The sequence below is a fragment of the Capronia coronata genome, assembly GCF_000585585.1.
Source record: "Capronia coronata CBS 617.96 chromosome Unknown acBCG-supercont1.11, whole genome shotgun sequence".
In the NCBI taxonomy this organism is placed as follows: Eukaryota; Fungi; Ascomycota; class Eurotiomycetes; order Chaetothyriales; family Herpotrichiellaceae; genus Capronia; species Capronia coronata.
The window spans coordinates 757,459-779,936 of NW_006912903.1; the positions used below are offsets into that span (position 1 = coordinate 757,459).

Consider the following 22,478-nt stretch of genomic DNA (forward strand, 5'->3'; position numbering starts at 1 on the left):
GGTGAAGCGATGATGACCGACGAGGCATAGATGGTCTGGCAACTGTTACGCTAGAAGCCAGCTCAGATGGCACAACCGTGCTACATGTCTTCTCCGCCGAGGACATGCTGACAGGATTGGAGACTTCAATTGCAATGCACAATTCTTTTCTTTCTGTGTCGTTCGAAGAAAGTGGTTTAATCGCAGTGCAGTTGTGTCGCTTTGATCAAGTCTCGTTCCGTATGAAAACCCCCAGATATCTGTCCAAGTGTTCCTTTTTAGATATACGGACAGAAACAAGAGCTGGACAGCTCGGAATAGCTCGGCCTCTTCTCTCCACGTCCTCGCAATCGTGAATTGCCATGTCTCATGCAGTCCAGTCGTCAGATGGCCTCGTATTTACCATCACTGGTGGCGGGTGTGTCTTGCATTCGTCATCTTCAATCTTGATTGCATCCCAATGGTCGAGCGATACCAATAGCCGCCCAAAACATCGTGACGAACATCGACAATGTGAAACGCGAGTTGTGATGTATACCGTATCCAGTAACCCGACCGACTTCGTTCCATTCGACGTGCCAGTTCTACGCGCCCGGGTGGAGACGCAATATCTTAGGTTGGTGAAACTTCAACTTGAAACACGAACCGAACCCAATCCCGTCCCACTGGAATTCTGTATCTGATGACGGACTGGGGGGGTTGTGTAACTGACTGATGATCGACCTATCCTCCCCTCGCATTCGCGTCTTTCAAGGTTGCTGTTGCATAGGAACAGAAACATTTCGGTCTCATCCGTGTCTAAGTGTCTAACATTAACATGTCTCTTCCCGAGTACGTAAGTACCTATCAAGCTTATGTGGACATAGAAGCCTCAGCGTGAAAACCAGGTACGGCCAGAACCCTACAGGTCACGGATTTCTCTACAATGGGACTCGGGGTCATCTGGGGTAGGATTGGATGTGGCTGAAGGTCTTTCTTCATTTCTTGGTTGAATACTATCTGCTGTTCGACTCTATTTATGCTAGCGAAGTATCTTAGATATCTACCTACCTGGGCAGTAAGTAGCAGTAACAACACAGAGAATTCCTTTCCTGTGGACAAGACGTGTTTCGATCGACCACAGTTCGATACCCTCAGTTCGATACCCTCAGTTCGATACCCTCAGTTCGATACCCTCAGTTCGATACCCTCAGTTCGATACCCTCGGTTCCGGTCCGAACCTGGCTGCAAGGTCGACAAGATGCAGGATTGTCCGAAGAAGAAGAAGAAGTCGACATCTGTGGGTAACAACATCCCCAATGCTGCATACTGTAAAGTACCTAACTGGCCGTAGGGGAAGACCGGGGGAGATAAGATAGCGATTAGTCATTAATTAGGTAAGCGGAAACCCAAATCTCACATACTACCAAATATTGCTTCATATTCGAGATGGTCTTCACCATTACTCTGTATTGCTACAACGAGTATCGATATCGACCACTTCTATTCTGTTGCTTATGCCATTAATAACGTCCAATCACTATTCCTCTTATTGCTAGTATCAGCCAGACACGGTTCTGGATAATAAGCACTCTTTATTACACAGACATAGGCGAGGCATGATTACAAGTATTCAACAAAAACACTGCATCATCAACAGGAAACCATGGCTAGCAATGCGGAAGAACCACCAGCGAAGCGGCGGCATGTTTCTAATTCTCAAAGTCGACAGGTTGAAACAGTCGATGACGACCTGAAACTTGGGAGTGCAAGAGACGAGACGAGCAGACATCACAGAAAAGGGAAAGGGAAAGGGAAATGTGAACGGCAGTCGTGGTCTTCAAAGTCCTCGTCTTCGTCTTCGCCTTCTGGGAGGCGCTCACCTCAACGACCACAGTCACTACATGATCTTCCCACGATCACGGCAACAGAGAGCAGTGGTCTGGATCTGGACTCGGATCATGATGCTGATGAAAATGAAAATGAAAATGAAGAGGAAGAGGAAGAAGAACCAACGTCATCTTCAGGGACTGACGAATCCGACACCGACTCGGACTCGGACTTCGATGAAGGGAGCGACGCTACCCTCACCGCCAACCATCTACTAGACATGTTGACCTCCTCCACCACGTCTCGACGACAAGCGCTCAATACTTCTACTTCTGCTTCTGCTTCCTCGTCTTCCAGGGAAAGAGAAGTGGAAGGACAAGAGGATGAGGAAAAAGAAGGGGAAAGACCACCATCAGATCTCAAATCTCGACTCCAGAACTTCCTGCCGCAACTACAAAAAGCCAACAAGGACCTAGAGACCTCATCCGCATCTGACATGACGGTATTGATGGAGCGGAGGATCGACTACGTCCCCGACGACGCCGAGCAATATATTGAAATGAACCTGGGTTTGGGGGTGTTGACTGAACAGAAGCCATCCTTGGTCTCGACAAGAGTTGAAGAGGACGGGGTGGAAATCAGGCTGAAGCGGGACTGGTCGAGTACGGATGATGAGGAAGAACATGGCGGCAATGACGAGGATGATGACGGCGAGTTTCTGTCTGGTGGTCCGAGACTGTCGCTGCCAGGGGAAGACTCTGATACACGGGGATCAAGTCCGGGTCAGGGTCAGGTTCAGGGTCAGGGTCCGGTTGAAGATGTGTTGGCTCGATTGATGGGGGAAAGGGTGCATAAAGGCGGTCGGACGAAGAGGAAAGTTGAGGAGTTGGGATGAATCCTGATGAGACTTGTGACTTTTTCCATTCTCCATTCTACCTTCTCCCTTCTGTTACTCGACTTGACAAGATGACATCATTTTCGCCGACAACTCTCACGATGTAAGTGCGTCTTGACTCGAGGTGTCCTATGCTGAACCGATGCGCAGAGTCCGTGTAGAACGTTGGACGCTGTTCACATGATCCCATTGACTTCTGCGGGGGCTTTGTTGTTTCATGCCCTTCATCACTATCTACAGTTATACGACCACATCCAATGTGACCATGTGACATGTCTTCCAGGCAAACGTGTTTTGTTCTGTTTCTAGGACTTGACTTGAGATTTCTCATCAGCCACCATATTTACCACCATATCTGCCTCCTCGTCATACACCACCACCCCCCGGCGCAGCTACCCCCGTAGCCTCAAAAACCAGTCGATACAGCGCACACCTCTGATCCAAATCCCCGGCAGAAACCAAAGTATTGAGAACCCCTCCCGTGCCCAGATCCGCGACGATCGGCACGCCCGCCCAGCCCGGCCCACCGCTCGGATTCCTCGCGAACGTCGCCCACGATGTCTGCAAATACTGACTCAACGCCCTTTCATCCTCGGTGGCATTGACGCGCGGATACGTGCCCCAGACCAGCGGGATCTCGGAACTATGAAAGACGCCCGCCGTGGGGAACCCAGCCAACTGGATATTGGGAAACGTGGCATTATAGAAATACCGCCACGCCGGAAACCCAGCGGCAATCGAATCATTGGCCACGATGGCCGCGGGACACTGGAACGCAAAGTCCGTGGCGATCGCGGCGACCTGTTGTGATTCCGGCAGCGGGTAGGATGCCAAAATGGCGTTGATTAGTGCCGTTTGCCCAGGGAGGGTGCCGCCCAGGTAGGCTGTGGCGTTGGTGACGCCGATGGTGAAGAGGGTACCTTCGTTGGTGTTGGTGCCCGTGAGAATGGGCACGGGGGCGATGCTGCCGTTGAGCCGGGCGGCTTCCGGGTAGCGCAGATTCGTGACGTTGTCTGAGACCGGCCGGAAGGGGAGGGCGAGGTGTTCGATGGTCGATTTGATGGTCGAGGCGGTCTGGTTGCGGAGACATGTTAGGTTGGATTGAGGGTGTGTGGCGCTGCAGTTGAGCGCGGCGGCTAGGGCGAGCCATGAGGTGGGCGCGTTGGTTGGGTTGATGTAGAATGATGTTTGGCCGGATTCCATGATCGCGGCGCGGAAAGGGGGGTTTATGGGATGAGTGGTGACAAGCATGTCGACACTAGAAACAATAGGAGAAGAGAGAGTTAGGTTTGGTGATCTAACAGAGATATGACAGATGGCTGGGATAGAGTGGGAGGGTGTGTGGTTTGTGCTTTGTGGTGGTTTATACCTTGCTGCCCCGGCACTTTCTCCAAAGATGGTCACTTTCTTGGGATCACCGCCGAAGGATTGTATGTTTCTTTGGATCCAGTCCAGAGCAAGGCCTGTGTAGCATCAGCAATTGCACTCTGGAGTCTGATTTGCTCAGGGTGGGAGAAGTCTGCTGCACTCACGTTGGTCCAACAACCCAAGGTTGCGTTTTGTGAATGGCAACTCAGGAGAATTGGGAAATCCAAAGACTGGAGGGACGAGGAGTTAGCCCGATTACTAGTAGGCAAGGCAGTCGACCACGGTTGTTTATGCTCACCATTTGTGCGGTAGTTAAGCGTGACGATGATGACATCTTGATTTACCGCAAACGAGGTTCCGTCGTAGATAGCCAAAGAATTCGAGCCGTAGTTGAGATTTCCGCCCTGAGAAGAAGCATCAGAGATCTCCTGTCCCAATTTCTAAGATAATCGTAAGTAACTCACATAGATCCATGCCATCACCGTCTTGTTCTTGCCCGGCGTCCCACGGACATAGACATTCAGGTTGAGACAATCTTCGCTCTCCCCAGCTGGCGGCGGAGGAGTGTTGAACCAGCCCATAGTGGCATTCCGCGACGCCTCGGGATAGTTGAACTGCTGAATACACGCCGGGCCATATTTGGTCGCATTGTAGGGGCTCGTCCAGGGAGTCGGCTGGGTGGGCGGTGCAAATCGGATGGGGGAGGCTGCGAAGGGAATCCCTAGGTACTTGTTGACCGTGACAGTCGCTCCAGCTGGTGATGTTGCTACTCCCACCACAACACCAGAGTCGATGGTGACAGTAGGGGTGGGTACCGAGGCTGGAGCAGCGAGTCCATCGTTGATGAGAAAGAAAACTGCAAGCACAAGCTGCAGCAATGGGTTCATGATGGCCTTTTTGCAGCTGGCCCGTCCGAGAAATCGAAAAACCGTCCACGATGGCGGGGTGTCTGCTGGCTTTCAATAGATTTTATGCTTAGCATCAGTCGGTCTCTGCGGGATGCCGACGATCCTCGCATGACCAGGGGAGCCAGTCCCCCGCGCAGTCGTTGCCGAATTCTAGGGACCGATGTATATTCCGTATCTCCATTAGTAGAGCTATCCGATGGGAGAACCACGACAATGATGGTGACGATGACTATCAGGTAGTACAGGGTTACACATCCTTGCAAGGTACTTTCAGCCCCGCTGCGTCGTTGAGTAGCTCTCGATAACTCGCGATGACACCCATGTTAGGTTACCGCCGGTAGAGGTAAGGGTGGTAAGGGTGATCTGGGTGGAGAAGACATTCCATTCGTGGAGAGAACCCCTGCAAAGGCGGAGAAGAGACTCGAATCTGGGGCAAAGCGGAGAGCTTGACGGCGTACGAAGCTCCGTTGTCGGTTCGGTTGTAACCTAGGTAATAATGCATCGTACCAGGACGACGAACGGACGGATAGGCCATGGTGAACCGTAAGATAGGTTTGCAAGGTACATGGGTCGATGGATGATGATGTCTTCAGATCGGCCGGTCGAACCAAATCTGGCCTAATCACCGGCTGGAGTGACCAATGGTGCTCTCTTTGGACCTGAACTGCCTCGGTCCTTGGTCCAGATAAAAGCAACGTGCCTGTCGATGGCAGGTGAGTTGCTGGCTGGCTGGAGGAACGGCAGCAAAGAAATGAACAGCCGTTGCGGTGTCAAGCCGGGTACATTCATGTATATGCCAGTTGACGATGACGAGTTGATGGACACTAAAGGTCACACCTGTAGTGTCTCGGTCGGGAAGAGTTACCAGGCAGGATGAACGATGTCTCATCCAGAGCCTCACTCATTGTCTGGCCTCTCAGCGGTCAGCATCCGCCATAGAGCTGCCCTTCGGCTCAAGAGGTCCTTGAACGGCCCTTGCTCGACAACGCTGCCTTGGTCCAGCACCACCACATGATCGACAAATGCCATCATCTCCTTCGCATGGGTCACGACAACGACTGTCATCTTCTGTTGCGTTCGGGTGACCAACGTCTTGATGCTTGATCGGATGATCTCCGCACTCTCGCCATCGAGAGCACTCGTCGCTTCGTCAAGGATAAGAATCCTGGGATTTCGGACTAAAGCACGCGCTATCACGATGCGTTGTGCCTGTCCACCAGACACTCCCAGGCCTCCGTCTCCGATGATGGTAGCATAGCCTTGAGGCAGCGATTGAATGAATTGATGAATTCCAGCCGATTGTGCAGCAGACTCGATCCGAGAAGCCGATATAAAGAGTGAGTCGGGTGGTAAACCATATATGATGTTCTCACGAACCGTCGTTGGTAGAAGCACAGGAGACTGGGGTACCATCGAGATAAGAGATCGTAGTGTGGTAGGATCCAGACTGCGGATATCTCGGCCAGCCAGTGTCAAGGACGGCGGACCACCTGAGGGATCTGCGGGCGAGAGGAAACCATATCGTCTGTGTTTGGAGGATAGAGGCCAAGGATGAGGGAAGCGATTGTTGATTTGCCTGACCCTGAAACACCCACAATGGCCGTGTATTTCCCGGGAGGTATAGTCAGGTTCAGTCGTCGAGTAAGAGAATGTCAAATTGATGAAATGAATTGGTCCAAACAGAACGGTTGGGTCGTCCTGATTCAGTTTGACCCCAACCACATCTTCATGGGAGACGACTGGCGTTCGCACGAGACGTAGTAGTCGTTTGGCAGTATCATGTGCAGAGCTGATTTCGGGGATATATGTCACCACGGCTGACGCATTGGCAGTACAGAACAGAAGGAGAGAAAAGACAGTCAAGATGGATTTGGCCGGCCATTCTTGATTTTTAGCGAGACGTGCTCCATACCAGAAGATCAATGGTGTGAAAAAGATGATGGCCGAGTCGGAGAGCCCAAAGAAAAGCCCACTGACTACCGCCCGTCGCTTTCCAACTGAGAAGGCCTCTGTGGTCGCATGATGGTACTTTTTGTGAAAGTATGATTCCAGAGTGAGGGCTCGAACGGTCTTGATATCTGCAAAAGTCTCTGCGTAGATATCGCCAATCCGCTCCCAGGCATCGTTCGTTCGGGCTTCCCAGCGTGAAGAGATTGACTCGAAAGACCGAGTGATGAAGTAGAGAAGAGGGGTCACTGCGAGGCTGACCAGCGTCATCTTCCAGCATGTGATGAAGGACCACAGGACTGCCGCCATCATCATCACGGCGACGACCACCAATTGGGCAGCGAAACGTCCAACAAGATCTATCATCTCTTCCGCACTGCGGTCCAAACAAGAGACAAGGATAGCTGTGCTGTTCTGCTCCTCACCGAACCAAGCTTTCGGCTGCCGTAGGACGAGTTCCATTGCGGCCATTCTGAGGTCGTCAACCCATCTTTGGCTTACACAGCCCAAGAGATAATGCATGAGGAATGATGCAATTCCATCAGCAACAGCTACCCCAAGCACCACCATGGAATACATGAGCGCCTTTTCCTGATATCCCGTCGGCAGAGAATAGGTGCCAAAGACTTGGACGAGTGCGTACGAGAATGTTGCTGGCGCTCCAGCATGACAAAGCGTTGCAATGACTCCACAAACAAGCCTGACTCTGTCGGACTGGTTCAGGACTGGCCAGACAGTTGCCAGAATCATCGAGATGGAATAACGTTTCTGCTCTTGTTCAGCTACTGCTGCCAATCTCCTGGTAGTGGCGTCCTTGAAGCTTTCATCTCTGCTGGAGAGTTCCAATATCAACGGAGGCACAGGCAGCGGCTTGCTCTGGTATGCCGGTGTGCGAGGGACCGAGAGAAATGCGGCTGCATGCGCATTGATGTGTCTGTTGGCTGGCACCGGGGGCGCATCGCTGTCGAGGGGTTCAACACGAAGCTGGTCTCCCCCGAACACATACATGGCTTTGGCCCGTGCCAGAGACTGCCGCTTGAGATCTTTCAGTGCAGCTCCTGTGGTGGCCGAGAGCCCTTTCATTAACCTTCGTGTTAACGGACCTGAAGAGATGGTGAACCGTCGAGATGAGGATGTTTCGTCTTCTGTTACGATTTCCATGGCATCGTCAATTGAGTCCCTTCTGGGAAAGCGTACGGTCGAGGAGCTGTCGGCTCCATCTGGTTTAAATGCATTCCGGCGATGTTTGAGCGGCAGATCAGTTCCAGCAGATATGCGGCCAACATCGGTATTCTGCTGAAATTGGTCGGCTCCAGCCTCGGGTCCTTGGTCGACGTTCTCGATTTCGTTCCGACGGCCATTGCGAATAACCCGCCCGTTCTCGATAACATACACCATATCTTGCTCTTGGATCTGACTCAGATCGTGGGTGATTATGATGGTTGTTTGATTTCGCCGCCAACGCCGGATCTCCCCCATAACCGCAATCCTGCTCGTGGCATCGAGCGCACTTGTGGCTTCGTCCAGGATCAAGACCGGCGTGTCCCTCAGCCGTACTCGAGCAATGGCAATGCGTTGTTTCTGCCCGCCAGACAGAGACGAGCCCCCACGACCGACTCTGGTATTTACTCCGTCGGGAAGAGCTTCTATCGTGCTCTGCAGGTTTGCCATCTTCACGCAATTGCTCACTTGCGAGTTAGCCACGAGGTGGTGGTCATGATGCCCTAAGGCTATGTTTCTGAAGATTGTCTCGCTGAACAAAGTGGTCTGCTGTTGTACCAAGCTAATGTTGTTTCTGATCCAGTTTGTCTCGATATCCCGCAAGTCAATGCCGTCAATGGATATCGTTCCACTCTGCGCCTCGTAGAACTTGAGAAGCAGCTGACCAATGGTGCTTTTCCCGGAACCACTCCTACCAACAATAAAGGTTGTTTGGCCAGCTGGAAATGAAAAGGAACAGTCATGAAGCACGAGGTGGTCTGGTCGGACAGGATAAGCAAAAGAAACCTGGAGGAGTTAAAATTGTGGCAGCACAATATTCAGGCAACATACAGCTCGCATCTCAATCGTCCCGTCACAGAACCGTGGCGGCAAGCCGTGAACTTTAGGCTCGGCAGATCGTCCAGTATCAACTTTGTTTAGAACTGCCTGCAGCGTACCGGCAGAGGCATGCGCGCGTTGAAGGACGACGATCTGTGGAAGGATATCCTCGAATGACTTTGTCGCAATCAGGCATGCCCAGAACGTTGTAACCACCTCTCCTGCTGTGGTATGTCCGGAATGAATCTGGGTTCCCCCGTACCAGAATCCTATACACACTCATGAGACACAATCTGGAGAGCAAGGACCTCTGCGTACTTGCCCTGGACGAACATGATGGTGCCAGCAAACCGAGCGAATGCGACCTGGGTCGCGCTGAAGAACGCTTGCTTCAAGGAAGATGCAGCAGCTTCTTGCACCGCTGTGCCATACTGTTGCCCTTCTTGCTTCTGAGTATTGAACAGCTTTACCGTCACGACATTGTCAAGGATGCGAATGGCCACCTTGGTTGCGTGTGTCAATCTTTCGTTGTGTCTCTCCACATGAGTCTGGGCTCGTCCGGAGAGAAGAGCAACACCCAATGCGATGACAGGAACCACAGAAAGTACAACAAGAGTCAACTTCCAGTTGGTATGAAAGGCGAGGCCAAGAGAAGACACAGCCTGGACAAGATTTAGAACCGAGAGACCAAGAGGCTGTGAAACTCCCAGCTGGAGGTCTCGAATCTGTCTGCCTTGATTAGTGGTTGAGGGAAGGGAGCGTGAAGTGTCATACGTTTGCAGCCTCGCCAGCAGTGTCCCCACTCCCATCGTACGCTCGTCATACCAGGCGAGGTCTCGATCTAACAGGGCTTGGAAAAGCTGTTCCCGCACACCTTTTGCTTGCATCTCGCCGAAGACTAGCCATGAGGTGAAAAGTCCACTCTTGAGAACAAATTTACAGAATCCAATGCCTAGCAAAGCGTAGACGCTATCCACAGTTTTGTCCATAAGGATCGGACCATCGATTTGTCCAGATGCGTAATCCGAGAATGCTTGGAAGTATCGACCGAAAACAATAGCCATCGCGGGCTGCAACAATCCCATAGCAACAGAGAGGAACACGGCGAAGGCAAGTATAGGAAGATGCGGCTTTCTGGTGAACAGGAACACCGTTCTCCAATCACTGCGGCCTGCATGGGAGGTCGGTCGGGCTTTGGACGAGTTATCACCATCATCTTGCTTCGGCTGGCTCATATCTTTAGACAGAACGTGCGTACTCGAGGCCGCATGTGAAGAGCGACCAGGATCGTCAGAAAAGCATCAAAGGAAAATTCGAATATTCAATTACCGGGTCGATTTGAACAGAGTTCCCGCTGTTCTCAGTGGTCTGCTTCATTCCCCTATCTTGACTCCCAACCTCGGTGGGCTGGCTCGCCTACCAACCTAAGATTGGACGGTTGCTTCATATTGTTCTTCTGGAATGCGGCCGAATCTCCTTTGACAATGGTGAAACCAGTCCGTGAGTCGCAACTATCCTTGAATCCGTTCTCCACTTCCAAACTCTTCGGGTGTAACTTGTACTTGACATTCTCAAATATCACGTTCCGAGGATCGGGTCGGCCTTCGCTCGGAAGACAAAGATACTCCCCTGGAGCAAAGTACAGTGTCAACATTTTCTGTGACGTGCTTTTTGTAGCGAGGCTCTAACTTGAGCTGCAAGAGCATTATTTGTTGAGTCAGACGATCTTGCCGGCCGTTTTATGACTTGTTGACGGCCTCTTTTTGAGCGTGCTCATAGATCCAGTCGTTGAGACCTGCACGATTCCTCGCAATTTCAATTGCATAGAACTGCATTCGAATGACAAAAATAGTTTCCTTCTCTCCGTACTCAGTTTTCGGACTCTTTCTCAGCATCGTGCCGAAATTGTAGTCCTCAACTTTCTTCTCGCCTTTCTCGTACACCATGGCAAATTTCCGCCACTTTTCCTTGCCTTCTTTGCTCTTCATCTGCTCTTCATCGATCTCCTCAGCCGGGTCGAAGTCTGGAAATTCTCGCTTGAAATGATCGAGAATCTCGTCATCCAGTCTAGTGAGTCGAAGTTTGGATCCCGGCAACTTTTCGAGAATTGACCAGTATATCGACATATGCTGGACCGCTCTTACGGCAAACTGCTTCTCCATGTCCTCAAAGTTGGGAGCATTTTCGGGGTCTATGTAGTTGGTGAGAGACATGATGTCGGATTCTTTATCAAGTCTGGTGGTGATGGAAACACCCAAAGTCCGATCTTGGTAGTGGTATACCGCCTAGTGTTGTTGCTGGTTTGGCACCTGCCCGAGTCTGGGATCCCAAATGTACTCTTGATGTTGTGACTCTGTAAGCCTCTTTGGATATGGATTTGGATTTGGACTCAGATGTTGCCACGCGCTGGTAGTAGGTAATCAAGATGTTGAACATCAAGGTCTTCGTTCGATCTGCTCTGGCCCTGGGAAAAGACGAGATGCTTGGCGGTGGCAGAGATAGTGGCGCTTATGATTGCACTAACTGTTTTAGCAGCTCTGTCAAAGCGGCAACTGTGGCTAATGTAGTTGGTGATCCTCGTCCCCGAATTGAACTGCTCACAATCGCCTCTTTTTCCTCGCTCGCCCTTTGCTCCAAAATACCATTGTGAAAGATGCGCAGCCTGACCGACTATCACAATACCTTAGGGCATCTATCACAGGAGTATTTCTGCAGCTTTCCAGCATGCAATATGCGACCGTTCTCACACCTCCATTGACAGACCATCGGTTACATGGACAGCCGGGCTCCGGCCCACAATAACGTTTCCCCGTATTTTTGTGCGATCTCACTGCCATGTTGTTTTCTTGCAGTAAAAGAGCATGTGAAAAGAGTCTCTGTCACCAGCCCATCATCTGTCACAGTGTCAGCATTTTATTAGTAGTGAACCAATCCTGTGGCTACCAAGACTACTTACCTGACTTGCCCTGATCTTACCTCAGCTTTTTACTGCCACTCACCACACTCACATCTGGTGCCTCCACCTCGCAGCGTTGTCTCCCGTTCTCCGATGATATTGTGCAAACGAAGAAGATTCATTGACATGGATTAAAGTACACATATACGACTAGCCATAGTAATCCGCCGCCTCTGCGCCTCGACATATGCATCTACAATCTCACCTTCCTTCAAGTTAGCAACTAGGCACATCTCGAAACACTGCTGCAGCTTGCACATTGAATCCAGACTCCGCCTCATTCTGCCTCCTGCGCTTCTGTGGCTTCAATTCTCCTCCTCCTTTCCGTCAACTCATACTTGCCCATCATGGAGATGCCTCAGATTGCTCGTCCGATACCCCGACGACCATTCGAACTGACTCCTACTTCAACCGACTCGTCGCATCCTCCATCCCCAGCGACTGAAGCCGTCAATCCGGATGGGCTCGCCAGTCCAAAGCCCGATTCCACACCCGCTCGAACCCGATCGATCCTCAACCTCACCTCTTCGACACTGCTCGGGATATATTCACCTACAGGGTACGATGAGAACCGAGAAGAGTTGTCAACGCCGTGGGGGACTGGAGCGCAAACACCAAACCAAAGGCAGAGCATAGATGACTACAGGCCTCGACAACCTTCGTCGTTGGCATGGCCCCGTGATGCGGACAAGCCACGGCTGAAACCCAAGAGAAAAGGATTCCGCGGCTTCATAATACCTCTACTCCTACAGACAGTCCTCCTGTTCGCATTTGGGATTGCCTATGGCTCCGTCGTCACGCATCTGCACAAGCGGCAGCTTATAACGCCAGTGCCTGTTCCGAACGTTGAACGCGATTCCTTGTACTACCAGCTATCTTGGGGTGTGTTTGGCATCTTGCTGGGCAATGCTCTACCGCTAGTCGACTCCTTGTGGGAGAAAGCTGGTTCTTCTGTCGTGTCTGGGGAGCAGACTACTCAAGCTACACAATTGGGGCCTGAAATAGCTGCTGCAACCGAAGGGCCGACCTCTAGCCCTTCATCTGACAGTGGGTTGGGTCCGATATGGTATTCAGCCGTGAGAAGCATTGGTGTGTTTGTCGGGATCGCCTTTGCAGTGGTAAGTCACCCACCCTCTCGTCGCAGCACCGCCCTATTGACGACTTCACGCAGCGACGGCTCCCCTGGCAATCAACTCTGCAAGTTGCCTTGACGCTGGCTTTAGCTAATCCCGTTCTATGGTACCTGATTGACCGGTCCTTATCGGGCTTTGCTTTTTCAGCCGCCGTCAGTACCATTGGAACAATGGTTCTGTTGCTCGTCGATCCGAGTTTTGTGCCGCTTCCAGCTATCCATCAGCCGACCGCGTCTCAACAGTTTGGTGTATATACGTGGTTGGCTAGCATCCTCTTCTGCACGAGCATCTGTTTTGGGGCTATTGGCAGGCGACTTCAATTGTGAAGGTGATGAGGTAGTCAAGAAAGGCCACTTCAGGTGCTATCGTTGCCAGTAAGTTATAATTCGTTCTGCTATGCCAGGTGTGGTGTGCAATGCTATAGCAATCCAAAACCTTGTGCACGTCCGATTCGGGCTGTCCATAATTTCGTAGGAGCACTGCTGCCGTGTCTGCGCCTTCAACCTCGAGTCGCTGTGGTGCGTTGTATGATTGAGAAGCAGCAATATGATGGCAGATGCATGCCACAAACAGTACTAGTAACTCGCTGTCCGCCCACTCCCTCGCCTCTTTTTCCGCCGACCATATGGGAAGAGGTCCACGCACAGGCTACGGTGGACAGTTGTCAGCGGCAGGATGGACGTCACGAGATCGAACGCAGCAATGCAAATAGGCGTATCCAAACATATGCTCGCAAGTCAGTCCGAGCAGCGGAGGTGGTTTCAGGTTTCACAGCTTGCGAGCCGGGTGTCGCAGAAAGGCCGCACAGCGGTTGCAAGGGTTGAGACAAATCTGGCGCGGGAGCATGTGTATTGACGTTGCCGGTGTTTACAATTCCTGTTTTGTAGACGTTCAGGAATCCAATCTTGGATGCCTTGCATGATCAAATTGAAGCCTGACGAATGCTACCTCTTAACATAATGGCCCAATCCAAGAAGAGCCATAGCGACATGCCCGGGTGCTCGTTGACAGCGCGCAGGATAACAGATGACCTGACCACACTCATCAACACTCAACGCGCAGATGATCAGGCGCGTCATGAGCAACCGCGCTTCGACAAGCTGATTCGTTGTCCCCTGAACATGGGACTCGATTTGATCGTGCGATAGGCGTCGGGAGGGTGTATGCTAGGCGCAGTTGGGTAAAGGCCCGTTCAGGTTTGTGGCCAAATATACCCCGTACTAGGTACTAGGAGCGAGCGTACTATGGGAATCTATGCCAAAAAATTCCGCACCAAAAAACCCTTGGGAGTCTAGGGATTCCTCAGCTTGATCCAGGCGCCTCTGCCAAGGGGGAGTGTTTGGTGTCTGTTCACGCACTGGCAGCCTGAGCGCAGTTTGTGATGATTGTCAACTTTTTTAGACACCCGCCCGCGTCTTAAAACTCCTGACCCATGTCGACGCCCTCCTCTACAACCCTTTTTTTGACCCCTCGGACATGCCTTGCGCTCTATGTCTCCTGACATTCATTTGACGCCTTAATATTCTCTCTCTCAATCATCCGCTCGGGAGCTGGCTCTTGTGCGACCATCACACTGTTGCTGCCCAACTGCTAGTCCACTCCGAGTCTAAACATCAGAGCCCGCCAATATCAGACACGCCCAAAACCAGAGGCACTTAATACGTTCACCACTCACGATCCTCCACGCAATATGGTTTCTTTCCAATGCGAGGTCAGCACCATGCGCGCGACATCTTTGTTTGAGTGGACCGCGAACTGACTGCTCGTCCTATAGGGATGCGGCGATGTTTTGACCAAGAAGAAACTCGACTCGCATCGCAACCATTGTCGGGGCGCCGTCTTTACCTGCATTGACTGCATGACCACATTCCCAGGAACGCAATACAGAACACATACAGTATGTCGATCCGCAAACGCGGGTATATGGAGACCTGCCGTTGCATCTGCAATTGCGCCCGGTTGCGGAACTTTGGGCTGACTTGAGGCCTAGTCATGTATGACAGAAGATCAGAAATACCAGGGCGCTTTATATCGCGAGAAGCCCTCCAAGGCTGCGAAGAGAAAATCGGTCTCGATCGTTGAGCCGGAAGACACCAAGGCCCTCGTTCCACGGAAAGCCTACGTCGAGGACGTTCCAGATACAGATGCTCCACCCCATGCTCCTACGCCGCCTCCTGCTGTGCCCGACTCCAATCGCGACAGTGTTTTTGATTACATGGTCGACGGGAGCGCCCCCGGGACGCCACAGATCAGGTTTTCCAAGAAGGAAAGGGAAGAGATGGCCATGAAACAGACTGCACCATCCATCTTCACTGGCAGCAGGCCATCAAGCCAGCATGGCTATCGAAATGCAGAAGAGAAAGCCAACAGTAAAGAATATGAACAGAATGGTTATACTTGGGGTGCGGAGCCCGTGAAGCCTCGAGGCGCGTTAGACATGAACAATAGTTCATTATCGCTGGAGTTCATGACCCCGGCTGCGAAAGAAACAAAATCGAGGCTCGACAAGACGGCGAGGCCGCAGGTGCATAGCCGAACCAACAGCGGAAGTGAGAAGAAACGGAAACGACCAACGGATGATCATGCACACGAGGGAGATAACCTGCTGGTCGACACCGTCAAGGCGGACACCCCGGGGATCGTCCACTCTGGACTTACGGGCGGCATCAGCCGCATGATGTCGCAAGACGAGGAGTTCCCTTTCCGACAATCTCCAGATACCGAGGATAGACGCCAACTCAATGGAAAAGACCGATCCTCTCGCCGGAGTCACAAACCCGAAGATCCCACGTCGCCTCTGAAGCGTACTCGTCATACCAAAGACGATCCCAACGGTCTGGGCATCTCTATCAAAGGCCACGCGGTCAAGGCGCTGTCTATGGTAGGAGGAGCTTTGCTTCCCGGATCCCAGACCGACAGTCAGCAAAGTCGGACACGGAGGAGAGCGAGCTCTTCCGAGCACGGCCAGAGTGTTGTTGGCGTTCGTGAGGGCGAGAAACGTGAGAGGAAGAAACACAAAGTCCACCGTCATAACGGTACAGCGTCATCCAACGTCCGCCATGAGCACCGGTCGCGTCGCCGTACGTATAGCGACGGCTCCCCTTCTCAAGGTGAAGGCACGACGCGAAAGGTCAAGGCGATCGAGTACCACCAGCAAGGAGAGTCCGGGTCCGAGTCCGACTCCGATCCTGCTCACCGCCATAGCAACGGTGGTGGAAGACGCAAAGGTCCTAATGGGACCATGGTCGTTTTCGGCGCCGAGGAGAAGGCGAAGCGCGCGTGTCGCAGTTTCCTCGCCAATGCGCCGGGGCTGGAGTCTGACAAGGGTTACTCCATTCACAAGATGCTGAAGCGTTGGCACAAGCAGAACGACGTCAGGAGTTCGACACACAAAGCAGAAGAGGAAGAGGAACTGTGGAGGAGTCTGAGGGTGAGGAGGAACGAGCGAGGCGAATATGTTGTCATCTTTTGACCTCATTCAATCCGTTCCCTCCTGCTTCTGCACTGGTGTCAAACATGCACCACGCTCAAGCATCCCAAGTCGACAAGACCCGCCCCCCTCTCTCTATCTCTCTACACATCTGTCTGCCTTCCCTAACAACAATGCTGAGCAGTCGCTTTCGTTGGCGTTGATTTCAATGGTGGTATCCTTGTACTGTGGTTTTTGGCCCGGCGACATCTGTTTGCTGAACATTGTGTTTGATCCTGGCAAGCGAGATTACTCGAGATGACAGAACCTAATGAATGTACATTTATGTGAGGATTGGCTTGGAGTTGGATTGTGATCTTGCAGAACGAGCTGGTATGGGAGGAGGATCAGGAGCGACTCAACTACTGCGGCCACTGGAGTTCTTTTGTACAGGCTTCTGGGGCGTAATGTCAGGGAGCACTCGTAGGATGCTGGTGCGAAGGCTGAGACCGTGGATCTCGTATAGATACTGCCCCTTTATAAAGGAGAGGAATGATACCCACGACAGCTTGAGTTCACCTTTTTACTACGTCCGTCCGATGGATCGAGGCACCGGGGCAGTAAGACGCTTCAATACGAGCAGATCTTGCTTTTGTGCTGACCAGGCAGCCATCCACCTCAACAGTGTTTCTATCACGGTTATATCACAGGTCGGCCTCTATGTGCCGCTGAAGGCTGCATCTCTTGTACTCCCTCTGCATTTTGTCAAGCTAGATCAAATACCTCCAATGTGCACCGACCAGGAGCAAGCCATAAGATATCTTCACCCTGTATGAGGTACACAAGGTAGGCATCAGCCTACTATTAGGTACTTGCCCCCTGGCGTCCTATACTACCGAGTTTCATCAGAACAAAGGTACCAGACACAAAATCGAAGGAGCCTGGCTCCCGGCGGGCCGTGGCAGATCCGAAGCTCCTACTAAGGCTCAGTGTCCGCACCAAATAAGTCCTTCAGCCTGACCGTGCACCCTTGTCTTCTGTCCCCTATCCTTACTACCTACATACCATTCAAGACATCGCCTTTCCCTAAATACGGCGAAGGTAGCCCGAAAAGGGAGTGACGAAGGATATCGGGCGGACTAATAGCCGAGGGGTTTGCGTAAGTGCTCCAGCAGTACTGGATAGTACCTCTGTCAACCTGTCAACAGGTCGACCGCGTCTATGCTATAGATCGAAGTCCTTGCATTGGACGATTCTGTGCAGCGTGTCCCATCGCATCCGGGGCGATTTTCGCGAGGGGACCCTCGTTGGAAGACGTTTATGTCGAGCTGACAGCGCAGTGACAGCAGTCAGGATGCAATGTTCAGGAGGATTCGTCATGGATGTAGCACGTAAAGAGAGGAAGATTCCAGCTCGAAACAGATCAACGAAACTGCAAGCTTGCGATTCCAGTTTAGCCTGACAAGCTGGAAGCCACCGGGGGTGAAAGGATTGCTGTCTGACAAGACTTGTTTCTGGGCCATATGAGGCACACGGTGGTAACGATGGTGGTCCCCTGACCTATATCTTCGCAGTCAGACCAGAATATAACCGTTATTCTACCTGCAATGTATTTTAGTTGTGGGCTAAAGTGCAATCCGTACCTTGGTGCTTAAAGGTACAGTACCTGCAGTGGTAATTTTGCACCAAGCCACTAAACTCGACCGCCTGCACTTCGCCCTTGTCCCCTGTCTTATCCCTGTACGCTCCACGCTCCCTTGCCTGGACGAGCCTTCCAGCCCTTGACGCTCCGGTGCCACTGGCGATAGCGTACCACTCCAGGCACTGACACGAAAGCCAGTCCAGCCAGCCCAGCCCGCCTAACCCGCCTAACCCGCCCAGACGCCTTCGGAATAGTCACAGGTATGCTAGTCGTCGCGCGCCGTAGTCCTTCGCTCCCTTGATTCACCTCAGCTTCACCCTTCACCCTTCACCCTTCGTAAGCTGACCTCTCCCACACTTTCTACCGATTGTTCCCTTCCCACAACCACCTTCACCTCCTCCCAGATATTTGCTATTTCCATCTTCGATCAGAGCAATGTATCTAAGAATCAGATAGCTGCTCCGTTCAGCCTCAACAGCACTGGAGTCGCTCTTGGTGCACCATGGCCAAACCTCCGCTTCGGCCCCCAGGCCGACGTGGAGGATCCAAAACAGTGCTGACCTGGGCTTTCCTCCTGCTGCTCATTGCTGCGGTTCATCCTCAATCTGTTCCTCACCACGAGTCCGTTCAGAGACTGGTGGCCTCCACCCAGAGCATCCGGCCCGATGCGAGTCGACGTCCTCAGGCTGGCCGCAGCCCAGCAGAGATACCTCTCCTCAAAAACGACATCGCCACGGTCAAGTTCAGAAGTACCGATGAAAACCCCGAAAACCATAAACTCCGTGCCTTGGCTCCAGCACACGATAGCAGTAGTGCTGTTAGAGCACCTCTTGTTCAGACGGCCGAGTCCTCGCGACTCTCAGCGCTTCCTTCAGCGCGGCTGCTGCAAGATTGGGAGGTGGAGAATATCATCATATTAGCCACCATTGATGGCACCATACATGCCTGTGACAGGAAGACTGGCAACGAGAGGTGGTCACTGGGAATACCGAATAGTCCTATGATCGAGACCATCCACCACGCCGTGAACCGAAGTGACCAGGACGCTTCCCACTACGAAGACGACTTCATCTTCATCGTGGAACCGAGCAAGGATGGCAATTTGTACATCCAGCATCGAGATCCACGAATCGGTCTACAACGACTGGGCGTCACTGTCAAGTCCCTTGCAGCCGAGACTCCGCAGTTCGTGGATGATCCCCCCCTGGTGACAATTGCTTCTCAAGAGACAACCGCATACGTGGTGGACGCTGCGACAGGAAACATTTTACAACAGTTCGACAAACACAGAGGCTTTTCCACCGACGATGAAGACCGCAGCTGCCGACGCCTCAGTGGGTTTGAGCTCGATGGCCCAGCCTGCGAATCCTTGGGGACATTGAACCTCGGACGCGTCGAATATACCGTCCAGATATCACACAAGATCACAAACCAGCCATTGTGCACCATAAAATTTGCCGAGTGGGTTCCAAATAAGGGAGACAGCGACCTGCAAAGCCAGTATATCGCACCCCTCGACAATTTCCATATCCAGAGCTACTACAACGGCCGAATCATCGGAATTGACAACAACGCGGACGCAGCCAAGGTTCATCGATTCACTCACATGTTGGACACCCCTGTTGCGCGCGTTTTCGATGTTGTCCGTCCTCTGGACAATAGAGACGCATCTCCCAAACTTGTCTTGCTGGCCCGACCGACCGATTCTCCCCTCATGTCAACCCCCCAGATCTGGCGAGATGAAACGCAAAGAGCTGAAAGGGTGTTTGTGAACAAAACCGAATCAGGGGTTTGGTACGCGCTGTCGGAGTTGTCGTACCCAGGTGTCACGAGTGGTGCGGCACCTGCAAGCTCACATTGGAATTATGACAATCATCCACTGAATTTCAAGAGCGACATGGAAGAGATTGTTGGGGTGCACGTTCTATCCACCGAACCAGACAATGCACCATTACGATTGACTATCTCTGGGCCTCCTCCGGCAACCGACTTGGCCGAGGAGGCAGCGAGGGACATCGCAACCATTGGATCCAAAATCGCGCCATCGTTGTCGCCAGTGTTGAACCATCCGCTAATGTCGGTGTTCAACCTGATCGTCATCAGTGTAATATTTCTCTTCGTGGTGGGAATACAAATGAAGCTCCCCTGGATGTTAAAGATGCAACAACATCTTCGCAAGGCTGGCTTCGAAGTCGCTGTTGAGAAGGCCGAGCCTCCTGCGTCTGTCCCAGCTGCTCCTACGCAGACGACCGGTGACCGTGAAATACCGGTTGCCGATGTTGAGCAAGCGAAAGATGAGCCGCAAATCGTCTCACAAGCATTAGAAAACGCCATTGCCACGCCCAGCAGAAGTCGTGCTGAAAGCGTTGCAGTTTCGACATCTAGTCCTGTCAAGAACGTCAAACTAAACAATGGCAACGATGAGAGCTCGGAAGGCGATTCGGAGGACGACAAGGGCAAGCAAGAGTCCAACTTGGGTGAAAATACCGAAGCCGGAGCACAGCCTCGTTTCAGACACGCCAAGCGCGGGAAGCGTGGTGGCCGGAAAAACAAAAAGGGAAAAAAGACCATGGATCCTCAGGCTATGGATGAAAAAGAAGAGCTGGTGGTAGAAGTCCCCACCAAAGATGGCATGTTGCAAGTCGGTCGACTCAGGATTGACACGAGAGAGGATAGGTGTCTGGGCCGGGGGAGCAATGGAACGGCTGTCTTCCCTGGCACGCTTGACGGCAGGGAAGTGGCCGTCAAGCGTCTGATTCGAACCTCGAACAGTTTGGCAGCGAAAGAAATCAAGCATCTCCTGTCAAGCGATGAGAATCCTCACGTCATTCGATACTTTGGTAAAGAGGAGTCGCAGCACTTCACCTACATCGCGCTGGAGCTCTTCACCACCTCTCTCGACCAGTTCATTGAGCGGCCTCTGCAATTCCCTAACCTGGTCAAGTTTCCTGAAGGGTTTGATGTCAAGGACGCTCTACGTCAGATTACCGATGGTGTTCAGCATCTTCACTCACTGAAACTCGTTCACCGGGATATCAAACCGCAGAACGTCCTTGTGAAGGCCGTAAAAAGTAACCGACCTCCTACCGGTTTGCCGAAGCTGCAATTTGTCATCTCCGATTTTGGACTGTGCAAGCCTTTAGAGGAAGGGCCTGAATCAACCTTTGCCCCCACGGCAAATCACACCGCTGCAGGGACGACAGGCTGGAGGGCGCCAGAACTCCTGGTACATTCCAGATCAACCATTACTGCCTCAAACACCACCTCGTCAACATCGAAGTCCACTACCCATTCCAGTAACGGAACAGTGATCGACCGTCCTTCCGGTCGTCGCGCCACCAAAGCCATCGACATCTTCTCCTTGGGCTGTGTCTTTTACTATGTCATGACCCAGGGTCGCCATCCCTTCGATGTCGGCGGTTCCAGTCTGGGCAGAGACTTGAACATCAAAGAAAACAAATTCAGCACCGAGGATCTGCGCCTTCACGACTACCAATATGACGCTGACGACCTTATCATGCAGATGCTCAAACATGACCCCAAGGAGCGTCCCGACACGACGGAGGTCCTGCGTCACCCTTACTTCTGGGATGTGGCGGACAAGTTGGAATTCCTCTGCGATGTGTCGGATTGCTATGAGCGGGAGAAGAACTCGATCAAGAATATCTTCGACGAGAACGCCATCCGCACGCCAGCCGAAAAGGAGGCGCTGGCAGAACTCGCCGCCCTCGAATCGCTCGCGCCCAACGTCATTGGCCCGTCGAGGGACTTTCTTCGAGCCTTGCCTAAGAGCTTCGTCAATGAGATGGGCAAACAGCGCAAATATAGCGGTTCCAAAATGATTGATCTCCTGCGTGTCATCCGGAACAAGAAGAATCATTTCCACGATCTTCCTGACGATGTCAAGGAACAAATGCTCGGCGGAAGTCCTAAGGGATACTATGAGTTCTGGGCGAAGAGGTTTCCTAGCCTGCTCATTAACTGTCATTGTCTCATATTGGAGAGGGATCTCGTTGGACGGTTTCGGATGGAGAGGTATTATGAGTGATCAACCAAATCCCTAGGTTTGGTAGCACACCTAGGCAGGGGCCAGTATCTCAATCAGCCTACGAGCAGTGCTATATCTAGATATTGCCTTCTTCGTCTGTCTGGATTATACAATCACTATACGATTTTGGCAGCATTGATTTGATTCATTTTCATCAGCTAGAGTATGGAATACTGTGCTGTTTGGTCTTCAGGGCCCATACCATGACTTGACCATGGCCGTAGTTTTCGTTCATGACGGTAGAAATCTCTCGTGCCAGATGGAAGGCATTGAGACCATTTTCTCTTTTCGCCTAGTTTTACACACAACACAAGCGTCGCTTTTCACCCGTCTCCCTTTCCCGT

General features: G+C 52.1%; 8 protein-coding genes across 8 annotated transcripts; 4 read left to right on the top strand and 4 right to left on the bottom strand.

Annotated features, from left to right (window-relative positions):
- Positions 1-1,624: 1,624 nt before the first annotated feature.
- Positions 1,625-2,683, top strand: A1O1_09051 (uncharacterized protein; the record flags this gene model as incomplete). The annotated part of the gene is made up of 1 exon (XM_007729908.1): positions 1,625-2,683. The coding sequence occupies one exon, from the start codon at positions 1,625-1,627 to the stop codon at positions 2,681-2,683; it is 1,059 nt and encodes a 352-aa protein (XP_007728098.1).
- A 366-nt stretch (positions 2,684-3,049) lies between these two features.
- Positions 3,050-4,938, bottom strand: A1O1_09052 (uncharacterized protein; the record flags this gene model as incomplete). Its single annotated transcript, XM_007729909.1, has 5 exons — positions 3,050-3,941; positions 4,053-4,146; positions 4,216-4,281; positions 4,350-4,455; positions 4,516-4,938. 5 exons carry the CDS (start codon positions 4,936-4,938, stop codon positions 3,050-3,052), a joined length of 1,581 nt encoding a protein of 526 aa, XP_007728099.1.
- Positions 4,939-5,856: 918 nt separating this feature from the next.
- A1O1_09053 (uncharacterized protein) lies at positions 5,857-10,600 on the bottom strand (the record flags this gene model as incomplete). The annotated part of the gene is made up of 4 exons (XM_007729910.1): positions 5,857-8,913; positions 8,959-9,099; positions 9,222-10,172; positions 10,367-10,600. 4 exons carry the CDS (start codon positions 10,598-10,600, stop codon positions 5,857-5,859), a joined length of 4,383 nt encoding a protein of 1,460 aa, XP_007728100.1.
- An 85-nt stretch (positions 10,601-10,685) lies between these two features.
- On the bottom strand, positions 10,686-11,159 carry A1O1_09054 (uncharacterized protein; the record flags this gene model as incomplete). The annotated part of the gene is made up of 1 exon (XM_007729911.1): positions 10,686-11,159. One exon carries the CDS (start codon positions 11,157-11,159, stop codon positions 10,686-10,688), a length of 474 nt encoding a protein of 157 aa, XP_007728101.1.
- Positions 11,160-12,249: 1,090 nt separating this feature from the next.
- A1O1_09055 (uncharacterized protein) lies at positions 12,250-13,361 on the top strand (the record flags this gene model as incomplete). Its single annotated transcript, XM_007729912.1, has 2 exons — positions 12,250-13,020; positions 13,074-13,361. 2 exons carry the CDS (start codon positions 12,250-12,252, stop codon positions 13,359-13,361), a joined length of 1,059 nt encoding a protein of 352 aa, XP_007728102.1.
- Positions 13,362-13,418: 57 nt separating this feature from the next.
- On the bottom strand, positions 13,419-13,641 carry A1O1_09056 (uncharacterized protein; the record flags this gene model as incomplete). The annotated part of the gene is made up of 1 exon (XM_007729913.1): positions 13,419-13,641. A coding segment is annotated over one exon (222 nt), but the record flags the coding sequence as incomplete, so codon positions are not given.
- A 1,084-nt stretch (positions 13,642-14,725) lies between these two features.
- Positions 14,726-16,507, top strand: A1O1_09057 (uncharacterized protein; the record flags this gene model as incomplete). Its single annotated transcript, XM_007729914.1, has 3 exons — positions 14,726-14,746; positions 14,810-14,932; positions 15,026-16,507. The coding sequence occupies 3 exons, from the start codon at positions 14,726-14,728 to the stop codon at positions 16,505-16,507; spliced, it is 1,626 nt and encodes a 541-aa protein (XP_007728104.1).
- Positions 16,508-18,588: 2,081 nt separating this feature from the next.
- On the top strand, positions 18,589-22,134 carry A1O1_09058 (IRE protein kinase; the record flags this gene model as incomplete). The annotated part of the gene is made up of 1 exon (XM_007729915.1): positions 18,589-22,134. One exon carries the CDS (start codon positions 18,589-18,591, stop codon positions 22,132-22,134), a length of 3,546 nt encoding a protein of 1,181 aa, XP_007728105.1.
- Between the last annotated feature and the right edge of the window lie 344 nt (positions 22,135-22,478).